At 42.7% G+C, this 18132-nt stretch overlaps 1 protein-coding gene across 1 annotated transcript; it reads right to left on the reverse strand.

Annotated features, from left to right (window-relative positions):
• Positions 1-326: 326 nt before the first annotated feature.
• LOC134174787 (heat shock factor protein 3-like) lies at positions 327-17899 on the reverse strand. The gene is made up of 13 exons (XM_062640040.1): positions 17693-17899; positions 16247-16355; positions 14485-14612; positions 11627-11751; positions 10683-10758; positions 9885-9946; positions 9389-9470; positions 8973-9106; positions 8290-8535; positions 5415-5520; positions 4783-4848; positions 3503-3569; positions 327-2950 (listed from the first exon to the last, which is right to left on the reverse strand). Exons 1-13 carry the CDS (start codon positions 17828-17830, stop codon positions 2619-2621), a joined length of 1671 nt encoding a protein of 556 aa, XP_062496024.1. The 5' UTR covers positions 17831-17899; the 3' UTR covers positions 327-2618.
• Between the last annotated feature and the right edge of the window lie 233 nt (positions 17900-18132).

Genomic DNA, 18132 nt, shown 5'->3' on the forward strand with positions numbered 1-18132 from the left:
CCACCATTTGCAGGCAATGCCAGAATGCCAAAGCCAGCCTGGCCCTTCACTGTCAGTGGTAGTCAATCCCATTCCCACAAGCTTTCATTCCATGGTATGTTGAATATGGATTAGAAATAAACCTTATCTTTCTTCCTTTCTCAGGCTGACACCTCTGCAAACAGGTGCCAGGCTATGCGTAGCATGTCAGTTACTTTTCAGCCAGCCTAAGAAGATACTCTGGCGAGCACTACAGCTCTCCTTTCTAGAAAACTCAGTAAGCCACTTTGGGAAGTATTAGCACACACAGAGGAACAAACAAAACAAATGTACAAGAAACACAGTAATGGTTTTGCAATTCTTGCATTTAATTATTTCAGGATGTGGATTTTTCCTTCTACTCAGCCTTCCCCTTTCCATTATCATATTTTTTTTACTATTTTTTTTTTTAGGAAACTTGCATAAACAAACACTTTTCCTAGACCAGTACATAAACCAAACACAGATGCACAAGTTTGTATTTGCAGTTTTCTTAAGCTTTGGTTTCTTAAGAGACAAAGTGCATTAAAAAACTTTTATGCAACCAGATCAAATATCTGATGGTGAGATACACTGAGATCAGAGGACTCCGTGATGGAAGAACATGACAGTAATCCATAACAGGAACTACACTTCAGTCTAACCTGTTCAGGAAGTCGGAGTTATAGATCAGCCTCTCAAAGAATGTGGTTGTCTGCACAGTGCTGTCGAAACAGCACAGAAGAAAAGCCTGCTTTTTACTGCTTCAACTCTTGGCAGAACTCAGACCTTTGGGAAGAAATAAAAACCCCAAAACAACAAACCAAACCTGAACCCAAGACAGAAATGCATTTCACCCATTTCCTCTCTCCCTTTAGCTCATGAAAACTTGAGACTATTCAGCCCTTTGTCTCAAGAAGTAAGCAAATGAAAAACTGGAAAAGGCTAGAATAAGACAAACTTGACAAAAGGCAATTTAAAAGATACAAACATGAGGGGGCATGAGGTAAAGAACAGTTCCAGAAGCATGAGAATAAAATGACACAGTAAAAGCACTACACATATACACACACTCAGTAGCAAGATCCTCCTCTGCACCGAAAGATTTGACAATGAAGCACAAATCCAATTAAGCCCAGCATAGATATCATGCATTATCTACTAGGCTTCAGAATATCAAATTACCTTGGGTTCTTGAATATAAAAGAACTCAAAACTTACAAGTTCAGAAACTTTGGAGAGAATGAAGCCTGTAGGTAGTCTGAACTCCTAAAAGTGAAATAAATTTCAAGTAATTGCGCTGGTAGGAAACATCACAGGAAATTATACAACAGGTTTGTTACCTGTCTCCAGGCTCTTCTAGCCCCATCAGTTTGGTAACACCACAGCAAATTTCAGGTTTATGTGGTCTAGTGGTAGACTGCTACAAACCTGGTATCAGTGAAGAACTTGCTACTTCACTGACACCAGGGGCTGATGTCTGCATTACAGCTGCTCAAAGAAGCTAGGAACACAGCAAAGAAAGGAATTCTGGGGAAAGATGTTCTTGATTAAGCAGACACCAGTGTTTGTAATTTGCTGTCGAAGGACTCAAATGCAGCTGGTTAATTTAGCTTCCACAAGCAAAAAAAGTCCAGTGCTCATGTAGGGTCAGGTAAATAAGCAGTTACCACAAGCAGAAGAGAAACCTTAATGTAATGACCTATGTCAATGCAAGTTACCCCATGACTCTTTTTCTTGTTGTTTATTCCCCCCTTCCCCCCCTTTTAAGGGAAGCTGCTGGACTTTACTAGACGTGAATCAGTTCTACTCAAAATTTCTGAGGAGGACACATGACCTGTGTGCTATGTGCAAGCTATCCTACAAGAACTGCCATGCAATGTGCATGAGAAATCAGCATTATGCAGGGTGGCGAGCACTTCCTACCACAACACCTACAATCCGTGGCAATGGATGTGTGTTAGCATGTTAGCAAGTAATATTCCACCGTTAAAATGCAATTTTCCATAGGAAAAATGTTCCCTGTACCTAGGAGCAAATCTAGGAGCACGGAAGTGATCTAAGCAGATGCAAACAACTGTAGCCATAAACTATCAAAAAACAGAAATCTCAAATTGAAAACAAAATTAAAAAACAGAAATAAATCCTAATTCCAAACAGTAGACAAGCCATCTACTGAAACAGGCTCTAAGGAAGAGTAAAACCCATGTTTAAAATATTACACACATTACTATTCAGCTAATAAAATAAAACAAAACCAAACAACCAACACATCCCCCAACAAGAAAAAAAAAATCCCAGCCACATGTTACAAACAGGATACAAACAAATCTCCTCTTGCAATAAAGATATTGGATAAAAAGTTATGGAATATGTTGTGGTATGCTTATAAGGAGGTTTTTCTTCCCCCCACCCCCAGTGCCTCCACTCCCACCAGCTCTTGCTTTCACCACCTTTTCAGTTTTTCCAGATATGCTCCTTGCTTGATGAGAACTTTCATTTGTCCATAGACATATGTCCATATGACACCCAGGAAGCAGGCGAGGAGAGGTCAAACTTCTTGCTGATCCACTTTGTTATCTATTTGTCATTGCTAAGCCAGTTACAGATGCGATGCGAGTTCAAGAAGTTTCTATCTCAGAGGCCTCTTCTATGAAGTTAGCAACAGGACTAAGGAGCAAGAGTGGAAAGAGTTTATACTCTCCATTTCCATCTTCTGAGAGGAGAGGTGGGTCACCCATTCCCAGAGCATCCAGACGCTCAGCTTGGCTTGTTGGAGCTACTAGCGGCAAGACAGTTCCACTACCTGATGGAGGATGAAGAGCAGGTTTCTCCTCCAGGGGAGGCAGTAGAAGGTCTTTTGGGTCCTCTATCTTCCCTGCAGCTTCACCTGAAGGTAGTTCTTCAAATAATGAAAGCAGAGGATTGGCCCTGTACTGTATCAGCTGCATATCTGAGAGAAAACAAACAGTTTAAACTCCAGGCTCCTCTGTCATGCAAGTAGCAAAGAAAGACAAACAAAATTGGAGAGGCTGCTTCAAAATTTGGTTCACTAGAGAAAACCACACAGCTGAGGTCTGATAGACTAAACCCACAGCTGCAAGAGTGGAGCTAAGGCTCCTGTGTCTGTTGAGTATCTGAACTCCAAGCCCCCTTATGCATATGGCATGCAATGGCAGCACCGAAGTAGCAAAATGAGTGCATTTGCAGGGGCTGTAGCCCATGTAAGAGAGACTTCCACAAGGATGTTTGCAGTTCTGCTCTCTATTGTGGCACTGTGTCATGCATAAGAAAAGGAAATGGTAAACACCAACACGGGGCACTGGATGTGGCCTCTGAAGTGCAGCTTCATCAAGATCAGTGAAACATCCTAGTGTTCACAAAAATTTTTAAGCCCAGACCAAAAGGAGATAAATGACAATACTCGCTACAAAGATTTCATTTCAATATACAGTTTTGGAAGAGTTTGGAGCTGACACAGCTCTCAGCATTCCTGACTGCCCACCTTTGCTTCCTGCTGTTTCTGTCTCACTTGATCCCAGGTCTTCAGTGCTCTCTGCCAAGTTTGCAATCTGAACAAAATGGATAGAGTAAGAACACTGAAAACAACAAGAATAACAAAACCAAAAATCAAAGTCTCCACTGACTGGTTAACAAAATTAAAGGTGAAAGGAGGAGGGAAGAGAATTGGACACCTGATCAATGAGCCCATTGTTGACATGAGGGCCAGCAAACTAGAGCTCTCAGGAGAGGGCATGGACAAATACAGACAAACTTAACTTACTAAAGCAAACAAGTTTCTGACTAGCAAAAATTTATTTTAACTTCCAAACCAGAAGCTTTATTATTGTCTGTCTTGAAGAAATAGTGCTGTTAACATTAATTATATTGATTTCATCAATATAATTAAATCCTGCAAGCACTGCTTGAACACAGCTGCATTTTGCCTCAGTTGTAGTCTAAACTCTTATGGCTGGGAAGTCCTAAGATTAAATATTACTATTAGACTAAATATTACTTTAGGACGACAAAATAAATGACACTTGCAAGGGTTTTGTTTTTTTTTTTCTAACATGAGTCAATTCTAGGAACTGAACCAAGATAAGTAAATTGACACTGAACTTTTGTATGTCCTCTGAGGAAATTTCATATAGCCATGATCAGAATAAATACAGTATATTGCATTATATTTTTCATGTAGTACTTTTCATTCAGTCTTCAGGCAGACCGAAGACACAATCCCATCTGAGCTATAACCCCAGATCTAGTTATTACTTGGCTAAAAGACACCATGGGAATCCCTGAGGCTAGGAAAAATAAGCCAAGAAACTGCTCTCAATACACTGATCAAAAAGAGATGATTTTCTAGCCTTCTAATTCTAAACAGAAGGTACAGAAGTAATAGGTAAGAATAAAAAATTCCTCAATATAGGCAGCTAATTCAATACACACCAGTTTGTTTCCCTCTTTCGTATTTTCCCAGGTGCATTCAGAAAGCGCAGAACAGGTTATTCAAACCAAAGTGGCAGTTTAAGTCACCCCACTGACTGTACTAATGCAGCCAGGAACATAACATTTGAAATTATCTTGAGAAGCTGCTTAAATTCATGTATGCCAACTGAATTAATACATGTAACTGAAAACATTAAGTCAGCAGGACAAGATAAAATTGTAGTTTCATGCCCTGCTATTAATCCAGTCCCTATCCTCAAACTGCATCAGTGAAATTTTAGCTCTCAACATCATCTTAACCCTCCCCATCATCGAAGCAAATCTTACTCTTACATTTTCCATACCAGGAGAAGTTTCCATCAAGTTCATATCCAGGGCTGGTAGCTCAGGATTAAGTGTCTGAAAAAAAAACCAAACCAAAACCAGGCCATACGTAATATAATAAGGCCCTTAAAACAAACTTCAGACAGCTCCTGAAAGGAAAGCAGGATAAAGAGCACACCACCTGCTGAAGCACAAGGAAGGTAGCTCCCCCACAGGCTGACAGCAATATCCTTTTACCCTGTGGTGGTAAACTGAGGTCACAGGAGAAGAGAAAGACACCATGTTGCCCAGTAATTCCAGGTGTATGGCTGAGTTTCATTCCATCTTATAAATGCATAACCACATAAGCAGGATGTGATGATAAGTGCTGAAGGCTTGAGGAGAAGTGAGTCCAGTTTTTTCCATTCCCCCCCCCCCCCCTTGAGTTCTGTGTAACAGATATACTGTATGAACTGAAAAAGGCTCTCTGTTACCTTGTACCATGTTAAAGACTCCTAGAATGCCTATGCCGCATTCTATTCATAAGTACTTGCTTTTCAGAATTTCCCCCTCCCCTTGCCCATTACAACATGGAATAAACCAGTAAAATTTCATGATGCATCCTCATCGGTATTTTTCAGAAATCATAAAAAGACACTCACATCACTGAAAGCTTCAGAACCAAAGTTATACTGCTTCCCAGATAACATTGCTTGAAGCTCTTCAAGGTTGGCGTCGATGCAATTAAGAAAATCCTGAATTTCTTCTCTAAAAAGACAAAATTATATAGTGCTGTAAGAAACAGTTGTTAGGACCTTCTTGTGCATGAAAGGCAGATTGCTCACATTCCAGAATAGCTTATTGCCAAATTAATGAAACCACATTCCTTTATCACTTTTCACAGTTCAACTCTTTGAAGGACAGGTACAGGGAAGACTATCTGAAGTGCAAGTACAATAACAGCTACCATATCAAAAGGCAGTTCCTCCTTCCATATCTACATCCTCCTTCAATTTAATATCTTTTGAATATTCTTGGATCTATAGATCAACAGACTATAGACCAACATCTGTTTAAAATAAGGCCCGATGGCTTTCACCTGGGGACAACAAATAATAACAAAGAGCTGGAAAATACCTCCATCTGAAAGAACACTGCCTATTTTCCTATACTGAAACATCAGATTGTTGCCAAATTGTATGCATTTCCATGGACAGGGCATGATTCAGGGGACACTGAATGAAGTGGAAAGGGAGCTGCACGCACAGCACCAGTACTGAACTCTTTGCTGTGCTGCAAGCTACCTCCTGCACTGGAATACTCAACTACTAGCAGCAGATAGTTCCAAGGCATCACCCCATGCTGCAGTGCCAATGAGATGAGACATCAGAAGGCCTTCAGGTCACAGGAAGTGCTGTGACACATCATCAGCACTTCCTACCTGAAGTTAACTGCAGTAGAAAAGCTGTCAGGAGAAGGAACTAATGTTTGTTCCTTAAGCCAGCTCACCCTGCAGTCATACAAATGACAGCACTAATAAAGCTTAGGGGCTGTGCAGAGCTGGGAAATGCTTAAACATGCTGCTGCATGTGAAAACACAGCCTGCATGATTTTGATCCCAAGGCGAACCTGATCTGACAATCCACAAAGGAAATTAACCTTTGCAAAAATGAGGGGCAAAGAAAGTGAAACATCAGACTATCACCAACACAAATCTATATCCAGTTCTCAGAGACAAAGCAGCACATGGTGGTCTCCTGAAATCACTACTCCTGATCCACTGTTTGGCAGCACTTGGCAGTGCCAGTAATTGGCAATATGAGGGCTGGTGTGTGAAGCTTTGAGTGTGTCATTAATTCAACAGGAAATAAGGAAGTCCAATTCCCCCAAAGTAGAAATCCCCAATCAGGTATACCCAGGAGTCTGGGCATCAGAAATTCCAGGTAAGGCAAAGAATGCTTTGCCTATTAAAACTGAAATAAAAAGAGGGGGCTGCCCAGTTCAAATAAAACAGTATCCTTTAAGGATACAAGATAGAAGGGAAATTATTGATAAATTTTTAAAATATGATTTATTAGTGGAATGTGAATCGGAATATAACAACCCCACTTTACCAGTAAAGAAAGCAGATGGGAAAAGCTATAGGGTAGTTCAAGATTTAAGGGCAATAAATAAAATAGTAGAGGACACCCACCCTGTAGCGGCTAATCTATATACTTTACTGACCAAACTAAAATTAAATCAGAAATGGTTTGCCGTCCTGGATTTAAAGGATGCTTTCTTTTGCTTACCATTGGCCAAAGAAAGCCAAAATTATTTGCTTTCGAATGGGAAAAATCCTGACACAGGAAGAAAAACTCAATTAACTTGGATGGTATTACCTAAAGGGTTTAAAAACAGTCAAGTTTTGGAAATCAGTTAGCATTATGGAAGCCACCTACTCAGACCGGGACTCTGTTACAGTATGTGGATGACCTGTTAATTGCTGCTGAAACAAAGGAAGAATGTATCCAGTGGACAGTGGAATTATTGAATTTTCTGGGACTGAATGGTTATTGGGTATCCAAACAGAAGGGCCAACTAATCCAAACCTGAGTCTCCTTCCTAGGATATGAAATAACAGGAGGAGAGAGAGAACTTGGAGCTGCTAGAAAAGAAGCCATTTGTCAAGACTCCACGACTGTCGGCCGTCAAGGAGCTCCGAACATTCCTGGGAATGACTGGATGGTGCAGACTTTGGATCCACGGTTATGGTGCTCTGCAACTTTTTTTACAGGAACAATCGACAGAACCACTATCACACAACTGCTTGGTCACTATAGAGACTGTATATTCGAGCTGACCAGACTTGAAAGAAAAACCTCTGGAAGATACTGATTCTTGGTTTACTGATGGTAGTAGCTTCATGAAAAATGGTGAACAAAAGGCAGGATATGCCATTACCACCACTTTACAGGTAATAGAAGCTAAACCTTTACCCATGAACATCTCTGCCCAGAAGGCAGAAATAATAACATTAATGAGAGCCCTGGAATTGGCTGAAGACAAAAGGATAAATATTTGGACTGTTTCTAAATACGCGTTTGGTGTGGTCCATGCATACGGTGCTATCTGGAAAGAACGAGGACCTTTGAACACACAAGGGAAACAGATTAAACATGCCACAGAAATTCTATAATTACTGGAATCTGCTCAGCTACCTGAAGAAGTAGCTATTATGTACTGTAAAGGACATCAACAAGGTGACTCTGATCAGGAAATTGGAAATAATTTGGCCAGTTTTGAAGCCGAACGAGCAGCTGAACAATCTCAGATCATGTCCTTAATCCCTGACGGCACACTAGCAATTGAGAAATCTAAACCTAGGTGTTCAAAACAGGACAGAAAATTGTTTAAAGATCTAAAAGGACAGGAAAACAAAGTTCAACAACATTTAAAGACATAAATCACAATGTTCTGCTAAACACATCCCCTGGAACTTTGACAAGATCCCACAAGATGGTAGCAGTGTAACAGTTTCCAGAAACAAGTTAATACCTGTCCAGCAAAGGATCGTTTTGGTTTCCAGAGTTACTCTCATTCAAGATGGAGTCAATCACTGACACGGGGTCTTCTGGAGTATTAGGTTGTGCAGTATGGAGCTCCACAGCAACATTTCCTATTTCACCGAGTTTGTTGACATCATTTATATGAACTGGTGGGATAGATTCTGCACAATTTAACACATTTGGCTGTGATACTTGACAAATAGGTAAGCCAGGATCCATAGGGGCCTGTGGCTCTCTAAAATATGACCCAAAGAGAAACAACATACAGGAGAAATCATCAACTGGATCTTGGTTTGTTTATTACTAACTTAGATACATTTTGGATTGTTTATTTGTAATCAATATATGCATTCATGTCCCTATTCAGTCAAAAAGTTAGTATGTGCTTATTTGTTGAATAGACAGAAAAGCATCAGAAAATTAAACTTCAAGTGCAATCAGCTTGACAGCCTTTCAGGTACTCCTGAAGAGACATGAGCTCCTAAAAATCTTTGCTCCCCATGACTAATGCTACATGTTGTAAAAAAAGGCAGCCTACCAACAGGTCTGTCATGCACAAATGGAGGAAAAACTCTGAGAAGCTGTTTCCCAGGATTCATATGGATCATTTACACAAACATAACCACCTAGTAACAATCTAGGCATAAATACTTCCACACCCTTTAAATGTACCTGGCTCGGCCACTTGTGTGTGCCACAGCAGGGAGACCACTGGTGGCATTTTCCATGGTATCAGTGATATCTCGAATGATGAGACCTGTACCATTCCCGTCCTCATCATCTGCACTATGTTCAGAAAAAGCCACCTGCAGGATACAGCAAACACAATGAGTAGAATGAGTAAAACAAAAAGGTCTTTAAGGTCTTTTTTTCTTGCTTTCTTTGTTTTTGCACCTTCTCTGTCCTGCTCAGAGTCCATCTTTTACTAGTTGTACTGACCTCCATGATAGCAATGCTTTAAAGCTGCCCATTTCAAAATGGAGTGCATCTGATTGTAAGACTAGGGCATTAAGAGTTACAACGAAGACTTTGAGACCACTGTGTATCATCCTGTCCAACCCATCGATTCTTTCCCTGGGAAAACTTACTGCTTGGCCACTTTCAACAGGTATGCGAACATACTGACGACTGTATTTGGAAGGTGAAGCACCTGCAGCATCTGTTAGAGACCTGAGACAAAACATGGCTTCAGTATAGGGTCCAATAGTAAAAAGCTGTAGCAATGCCAAATACATGCAGCAATGGTAAGAACAATCATTTTTCCACTTCTAAGATAACTGGCCTTTAGAAATGTTTTTTACCAAGTGTACTGCAGACAGGCTGCACTCTAAACAAAGTTTTTGTTACATTTTGAAAGAGTACTCTTTTTCATAACTCTGCCCTTCAGAATTCAAGATGCATAGTCTCTTCCCAGCAATTTTTTTAGTGATAAAGAAGTAGAAATCTTAATTTGATGCTTTAGGCAAGTTTGAATATACAAGTGATAAAAATATTCTTCATACACTTTAAGTATCTTGCTCTTAGAAGCTGATTTATCCCTATAATTCATATTTGAAACTGATTTTTGAACTATCCAGTAATTACCTTTTTCTTTTGACCCCAACAATATAATTTCCTCGCATCAAACTTAGTATAAATTGAAGAATCTAAAAAGGAAAAACATACAAACAAAAACCAAGTAGTCAGCACAGCAATCCTAATGTTAACTTAATAATTCAGATTTTACTACAAAATTATGTAGTTATGTGATTGAAATTAGTAGGTAAATTACAAATCCATTTCCGTGTCTTAAAAACCAAAATGACAGCTACCGATGGCATTGAAAAAATACCCCACTCGGACAGTTTTTGGCTTTTTTTTTTCTAAATGTAGTATAACACCACAAATCACTAGAGAATTCCAGACCAGAAAGAGCTGAGGGATAAACCAGAGAAAATCTGTTCCAGTGCAGAAGCTCCTATACTTTCTGGGATCCAAGTTGACTTCTTGAGTGGGCTAATATTGTCTTGGTCCAAGATCTTTCACAGACTCCATTCCATGTGCCTGCAGTCTCTTGTTTTAGGTTCCTGTTACCACGCGCTGCCTCCAGCCTCAAGTTTACCCCAGGTCAGCTTGATTTACTGATTTCTCTCCAAATGAAAATCACTGAGATTTCAAACACAAGCAAATCCTTTCTCCTACAACTTTTCCTTAATGTTTTGCTCGTGGTTCTTTGCTGTGCTACTTCTGGGACACTCAGGAACTGTGAACATTTCCTTTATGCTGTATTAATATAGCCTGTTCAGCTCTGTGTCATTTGTCATTCTACATAAGCAAAGAATGCCATGAAGTATCACAGAGGCAGGAATAAGGATGGTAGCACTGAAGATGCTGCAATGGTACCTTAGACAGCAGCTTCTGTTGTTGACTGTGCTTCTGCCTTAGAACTGCCACTTCTTTCCACAGGGCCTTATTTTCTCTGCAATGCAGAATAAATCAGAAGACAGAGGATGAACAGATTTTACTTTATATGCTCTAGTTTTACAGCTTTCAAACTTTCACAGTACCTTGCAGGACCAATGGCAACATTCCTTCCATGGATAACTAACAATCAGTTAATCCAATCCACTAGTACAAACTCTGTGTTAAATTGGCTCAATTTTCCATCAGGCAGAACCAAACTCGCTCTAGTAAGGACATTCTCAATCTCTTCTGCTCCATCAATAATCCTGATCTGCACTATTCCTTCAAAGCCTTAAAACCTTAGAACAAAACTCAGTGTTTGAAAACAGGCTGAGTGTAACATAGACCATCTGAGAACAGTTTCAAAGTTAGCCTTTGATGGGTTTTGTTTGTTTGTTTGTTTGTTTTCAAGGAATAGAGGGAGTGAAGTGAAGGTATCTCCTGAACTTTAGTTGACTCCTGCGTGCATACCAATGACCTGAATGAATTACCAGTGCGTATACAAAAAGAATCTGATGAGGACATGAAAAGTCCACTTCCACTTAGAAAGAAAATTAAAGACTAATTCTCCCTCACCTCATTTAATCCTGTTTTTTTTTGTTTTGAAAAGGAAGTACTTTGATCGTCCTAGAAAACTACTACAGGTGATGGCAATCAAAATGAAATCCCAAAACAGTCAAAAATTCCCAGTCTTCATCTCTGGTCTGCAACTGAATTATAAAATGAAACAAGGTACAGAACGTTGTGTGGGATGGAATGGGGATTCTTAGAAAAAATACAGCTTCACCCATTTCCAGTTCAAATGAACACCACATTCCGAGTCAAGCTCCATTAGACCTAAGCAACACTCAACACATAAGTGCCTCTGAAGCAGACGGGTCTACCTCTTCATGTTAGCCAGTCTGACATCCATGTTGTTCTGCTGCTCTCTCATTTCTTGGACTTCAGCGAGTACTTTGTGCAAATCCTCCGCACAGACCTTGAGATCCTCAGTTCTTACTGCAGATACCTAAAACAGGACCAGGTTACACGTTTTAACTACAAACAGTGCTCTGCATACTCCCTTCTACAGGAACAGTGTAGTTAGTTTGTAAACTCCATTAAAAGATTAGGTAACACTTAATTCTTATGCATCACAAACCACAACACTTACTATAGGTGACAGCTGTTAGGACTGTCTACACCGTATGCAAGAAAAAGAAGTTGTCAGTGAAAACATGAGATTAGCCCTTTGTACGTGTAGACAGAGGGTTCACCATTGTCATTCATGATAAAAACCTACCACTGACTGAAAATAGCCCTCCCTAGTGTGTTTGCTCTGACAGGTCTGGTGACAGATTGCCCTCTAGTCTTAAAGGGTAAGACCCCAGATAAAAACAAAACATAATTCATAGTGGAATAAGAACAAGACAATCATATTCCTTTTAGGTGCAGGTAAATATGCCAGCACAGGAGTAACACATTTCAATTAAGTTCCTGGTAGGAGGGAAAGGTGTCTAAATAGACACATCTTACTCAATTTGAATATTCATCCCACACTACCTGAACTGCAGATTCCCATTGGTGTTTGCTCTACTACCTCTGCTGATGACATTCCAAAATTTTGGAGACTTGTCTTGAGAAAGTCAGATTCTGCTCTTCTGCCACAGCAGAATTCATGAATGCCACCTCTTTTAAACAACGGCAGAAGAGCCATCAGAAAGCAAAAAGCTCACCCTCTCCTCCCCACACTTCCATACTCTTAACTTTTCCAGTTCTTTCAGCAGCTCTCTCTGTGGCTAACACACAATTCAGGATTTTGAAAAAGACAGGTCTGGTGCATTGCACATCTGAATGACATGTCCAGGCTTTGTGGGCATTTTAAAAATCATTTAGCTAAATGCTGACTGTAACTGAACCAAATGGAGTTGCATCAGATAACCACCAGATGTCCCTTCCCGCCTACAACACACTGATATTTCTTACTATTCTACTGAATTCCAAGAAGGGGACAAGTGTGTGAAAGCATCTGGGTCTGGCCTGCTGAAGTGCTAGATAACTTCCATGCAGGTCAGCTCACAGACCCCTTTTTTCTTCCAAAGGAGAATGGGATAGTCAGAAATAGATCTACAGTGTTATAGAATATCCCATCACTTCATGATGAAACAGAATATAATTGCTACATCATTATTACCCCACAGAAATAGCCAACTACATTCTTAACATAATCCTTGTAACAAAGGATGGACTGAGTGGCCTGACAGTCCTCTCCATCTACCTTTTTAGATGCTTCACTATTCTTGTGGGTAATACATTATACTAAGGTACACTGAGCTGTATCCCCAGTGAAAAATCATGGCTGATTTCTCTTTAGCATACCACCTCTCCCTGTGGTACCCCACACACCCAAAGATGGAGACAGATAGAAATTTCAAATGCAGTCAGCCTGCCCCCATAAAACAGCCAAACTAAAACATTCTGCCCAAGTGTAAGGAATTGTTCTCTTCAGAGTCCTGACCCAGATATAAGGGTGTCAAGACTGAAGCATTTCAGCAGAACTGACTGTAAAAGGGAGGAAGTAAAGGAAGTCCTGCATTCAAACTTGCATTCCCGTTAGAAGCTTTAAGTCCAGTTTACAGCAAGTACTGAAATATGGCTCCATTCCAGGCAGTAAAAGAACAAGAAAATTAATGGATGTTTTGCGAAAAATCACTAACATTTCCTGTTCAACAAAGAACATGTTTCACCAACCTATTCAGTAGTTTCACATGAATGTCCTTGGCACTAACCAGAGCTTTTGTCTTTCCATCTAGAATACTCCACCCAGTGCAACACACCTAGGATACATGGTGCTATACAGAACATCATCAGCTGACAGCCCCAACATCCCAGCAAGAGATGTGTGCAAGCCAAGACAAGTTAGCGATTACAGCATCTGGGGAAAGCACAGGCCTGAGTCAGAGAAGCAACTGTACAACTATATTTAATCCATTGTGATTTTGAGCAGAGACAGCACAGTGGAGAATCAATCAAAACACAATTGTGACTCTCAAGCCTATCCTCTGCTTTTATTAACTTGGGCAATGTAGCTACCATATTATGACATTCTAAAGAAAAGATTCTGCAGTTCAAATGTCAATGTGATGTATCATGATACTCTCTTTCTCTGGCTGGGAGGATATTATGCGCTCTAAAGTGCCAACAGAGGATAAATATCTGTGCTGGAACAGGTCAGACAAGGCCTGAATGTGCAAGATAAAACTGGAAAGTACTAACAAAGGGGTAGCTTAGTGGCAACATAGTTTTGGAGAAATAATGCGATTCATGCAAAGTCACCCAAATGAACTGATTACTGATGCCCTTGCTAATTTTCAATAAGAAGCCCCAAATAGGGTTGTATTTTCTTTTGCTTCTTTCACTTTGTGACTCTTTTCAGCTCTATGACGACAGAATTGAAGACCATGCTAAGCTGCAAGTGGGTATAGGAATTCGCTGTGAAAAAGGGGTTCTAGCATGACAGCCATGAAGATGTGGCACTACTCCAGAGCGCTGCCAAACAGCAGGGTGTGTTTTGTCTAAATGCTGGCATAAGGAGGCCAAGCCAAGCCTGGCATTCAGGATGGAGTTACAAAGTCTTGCATCATGATGCACAACCTTGGTTCCCACGGAATCTGTTGGCTGTGAAGTATTTGAAGCCCCCAGACATGCTCTTTAACAGCTACTTTTCATAGCAAAGTGAAGTAAATACATGCTTAGATTGTACCTTGCGCTTGATGTTTTCCAGTAAATGTGCCTTCCCTTGCTTGAAGAAAGGGTGCTGGAACTCAATGACTGAGCTTTTCTCTGCTGTAATCATACCATTCTCCAGGGCAATCACCTTCCTGAAACCATCTGTGGATATATATCAAAGTCATTTCTTTCAGTGCAAAGCTGACTGTAACAGCATACAGCTAAAAAAAAAACAAGGCTACTGAAACACCTGAAGCACTACAGTCAGTGGGAGCAGAAACTATGGAAACCAGCCAAAATAGCTTTTCCTTGGTGCTCATTGATTTGACTGCTCCAGTCTTCACAGCTAGAGAACATGTCCACAGTATCATCAAATGACCTCACAGGTCGTACAAACAGCATGCATAGCAGAGGCCAGCTAGTGTCTGCAGCAAGACAGGGATGTTCAAGTAACCACAGAAGTGAGTTACAAATCAGAGTTATAAAGACATCGTGAATAAAATCTTGCCCCAGTGGGAGCAGTGGAACAGCGCACCTTCCTTTTCACGCCTATAATCCCAAACAACTACAAATCAAAACAAATGCTGTCATGTACCACCAGGGTCTACAGAATAAAGTAAGGAGGAAAAATCAGTTCTCAGCCTATGCAACACATGCACATAGAGTACTTTCTCCACACCAGACTGCCTACATGAAATAAGACATTGTCAGCTATATCCCCGTCACTGCAACCCTGCTTTGAGTACCATAGGGCAGACACAAAATACAGTTTACAGACCAATTTCTACCTCTTCTCATTCAAGCTTTTAACATAGTGAATGTACTTCTGTTTCACTGTGCCCCAAGAGCACTACCATAAGAAAACTTCACTTGAAGCTAGAATAGGTCCAGCAGGAAAAGGAGGCTGCCATCACATTGCATGCATTCACAGAAATATTTGCATTTCAGCATTTGCCCTTGCTGCAAGGCAACTGCCAACTGCTTGTTCGCATTATCCTTTGACACCTAAATGATGAAGACTTAACACCTGAACAGCAACATCCACCTTGTGTCAAAAGAAAGGTAAGCTTTCTCACGTCAGCCAAAATCTAAACAGGCATCAGTTAGAGAGACCATGCAAACCTACTGGGCAAGGACAGAGAGTTCCTGCCCCTTATTCCACATGGAATATCTAAGCAAGATGGCCATCTTCTATGCAGTTTGTACCTTCACTGAGCCCATAACCTATTTGCTGCAAAACCATTATTTCTGCTGTGTGGCAGCCCTGTACATTGTACTGCTTCTTTGAATCACCTCCTCCCTCCAGCTCTTTGCCTGTACAAGTTGTACATGTGTAATGGGATGCTACATGATGTTCAGATGTAGAGCACGGAAAACATAATGAGAAACTCAGTCCAGCTTGATCCATCAGCGTCACTAATATTGTTTCAACACAGCAATGCAGGCAACAGCATGATCTAGGCAATTATTTTTTTTTTATATGCTATATACACGGGTGTAGATATGGTCTCTGTTCCTCTAGGTACCATTAACACGGCCACTGGAGCCCAGAAAACTCTATCCAAGCTTTAGGTACCACCACATTAAACAGGTTTTTTTACAGCCACTGCTCAAAACACAGAAAGCAAAAACTAAGCCAGGCTCTACTGTTCTTTTCTTTTGCAAAGCAAACTTAAGACCAGAATTCAGGTTTTCAGGGACCTGCCAAGTCAGTTGTTTTGTTTAAAGAATTTCAAATCAATACCACGTAGCAATGAACTTAGCAGAAAGGAAACGTAAGAACAGTTGATGCTTACACATGTTAAGTTGTCGTATAAAACTGGAGATATTGTTGTGTTTGAAGTACTTGGGGAGTAGCTCCTTGGCAAACCTCTGCTCATCCAGAATGCAGAAATTCTCACCATTCTAGGAAATAAACAGAAGTAACAGAGAACAGGCACAATTTTTCTAAGGTGTCAAGACAGGGATGGCAGGGCAGGGCAAAACAATCTGTGTGAGCACTTCTGAGTACCTGGGACTGTACTAAAAAGTTTGGATCCAAAAAGACAGTTACACAAAATATTTCTACTCAATGGGACATTTTTCAAAACCTGAAGTTCTAAAGCTCCTGAAGTTTTGTCTTAGGCCATAGAAAAATTCTTCTGAAACCCCCGTGTATCTGTCAGTCTCTGCCCACAGGAAACATAACCATTGCTCCAGCACAATGGAAGTTATGCCACTAGAGGGCTTTTATCTCCTCGGTCAGTTTGCTCAGACCCTGACAAGATTCTTCCATTGTAAGGACTATGTCACCACTCAAAAATAACCAAGGAGCGTTGCTGAGCTACAGAAAGTTCAGACCACACAGCCCAGCGGTGAGGAAGTGTAACTACGACACAAGCAGCTTCGGATTTTGCCTATTCTCAAACTCAAACTTCCCGAAACCCGGCAGGTCTTTTGTGGCAGTTTTATGTTGGTCACACAAAGAGCAAAAATGGCTATTTTCTTCTTTGCCTTTGCAATGGCTGAATCTCTGGGGAAAAACAAGTGGAGAAATTCCAAGGGATGTAAAAGTGACAGGAGACAGAAATAACGCCATGCCCGTGCCAGATCTCAGCCATAGAGCGCCCGGAGGCGCTCTGGCCAAGGCGGCCCAACCTTCCTATGGCAGGAAGGGAAAATTACAAGTTAATTACTTCTTAAAGTGCGTTTTCCACGGCACGTCACCGCTCTGCGCTGGGGGCGGGCCATTTGCGATGCTGCCACTGGGATCCGCTCACCCCGGGGCGTCTGCACAGGCAGAGCCCAGCCCCCGCCGCGGGGTCGCGTCCGGCCCCGCAACCTTCGCACCCGCCGGTTCTGTCCGTCACAACGGGCCTTCCCCCCCCCCGCTGAAGCGCCAGCCCACGCCGTCACGCCCCGCTGCTGCCCGCGGCCCGCCGAAGGACTCCCGACCCTCCAGCTTCCCAGAGGCCTGGTGCCCTCGCCAGCCACCGCTCATGCCCCTCCCGGCCCCGCCTCCTGGCCGGTCCCACTCCCCGCGGCTGAGCCGCCGCCGCCGCCACCTCCGCCCCGCCCGCAGAGCCCCGCAGCACCGCCCCAGCGCTTCCACCCCAACCCCTCCGGGACTCCCTCCCCGGTCCTGGCCCTGGCCCTGCCACCCGCTTCGTGCCGCCCCAGCCCCTCCGCGCCCCTCTCCTCTCCGCCTCGCGGATGGCGGTGGCGGTGCCCGGCCGGGCCAGGGCCCCGCGGGCCCCTCTCACCCTGCTCCAACCGATGACGTCGTCGCTTTGCGGGTCCTCTACCAGCGCCCAGAGCTTGGCCAGGAAACCGGGCACCGGAGCGAAGCCGGGCCCCGGGGCAGCGCCGGGGCCGCCGGGCAGCGCCAGCCCTTCCCGCATTCTCAGGCCGGGCCGCGCACTCGTGCAGCGGGCCGGGGGAGGGCGGAGCGGCCGACGGCGGCCGTGACGCCATGAGGGGCGTTGCCCGCGGCCCAGGGAGCTCGTTCATTGGTGAGCTCCTGCGAGCTCCGCCCCCTCCCTCGGCACCGCCCGGCGCCCGAGAGCGTGACTCTTGTTTTGCTCCCGGGGGAGCGCGGCGCGGCCACGTGACTCCGCGGGCGCCTTTAAAGGGCCCCGCCTGGCCCGAAGCGCCTCTGGGGAGCGCTCGCTGGTGGGGCCGCTCCCCGGGCCGCCCGCTCCCG

This window comes from Pezoporus occidentalis, unplaced genomic scaffold, assembly GCF_034315485.1.
Source record: "Pezoporus occidentalis ecotype Australia unplaced genomic scaffold, CSIRO_AGI_Poc_V1 ctg63, whole genome shotgun sequence".
NCBI classification, from domain to species: Eukaryota; Metazoa; Chordata; class Aves; order Psittaciformes; family Psittacidae; genus Pezoporus; species Pezoporus occidentalis.

Excerpts from the sequence above, each read along its gene's own strand:
- LOC134174787 (XM_062640040.1), bottom strand. The coding sequence starts at position 17,830 with ATGCGGGAAGGGCTGGCGCTGCCCGGCGGCCCCGGCGCTGCCCCGGGG. Across the intron at positions 14,613-16,246 it reads TATACGACAACTTAACATGT|ATGGTTTCAGGAAGGTGATT; the intron begins GTAAGCATCAAC and ends ATATATCCACAG. Across the intron at positions 4,849-5,414 it reads GTTCTGAAGCTTTCAGTGAT|ACACTTAATCCTGAGCTACC; the intron begins GTGAGTGTCTTT and ends TTTTTTTTTCAG.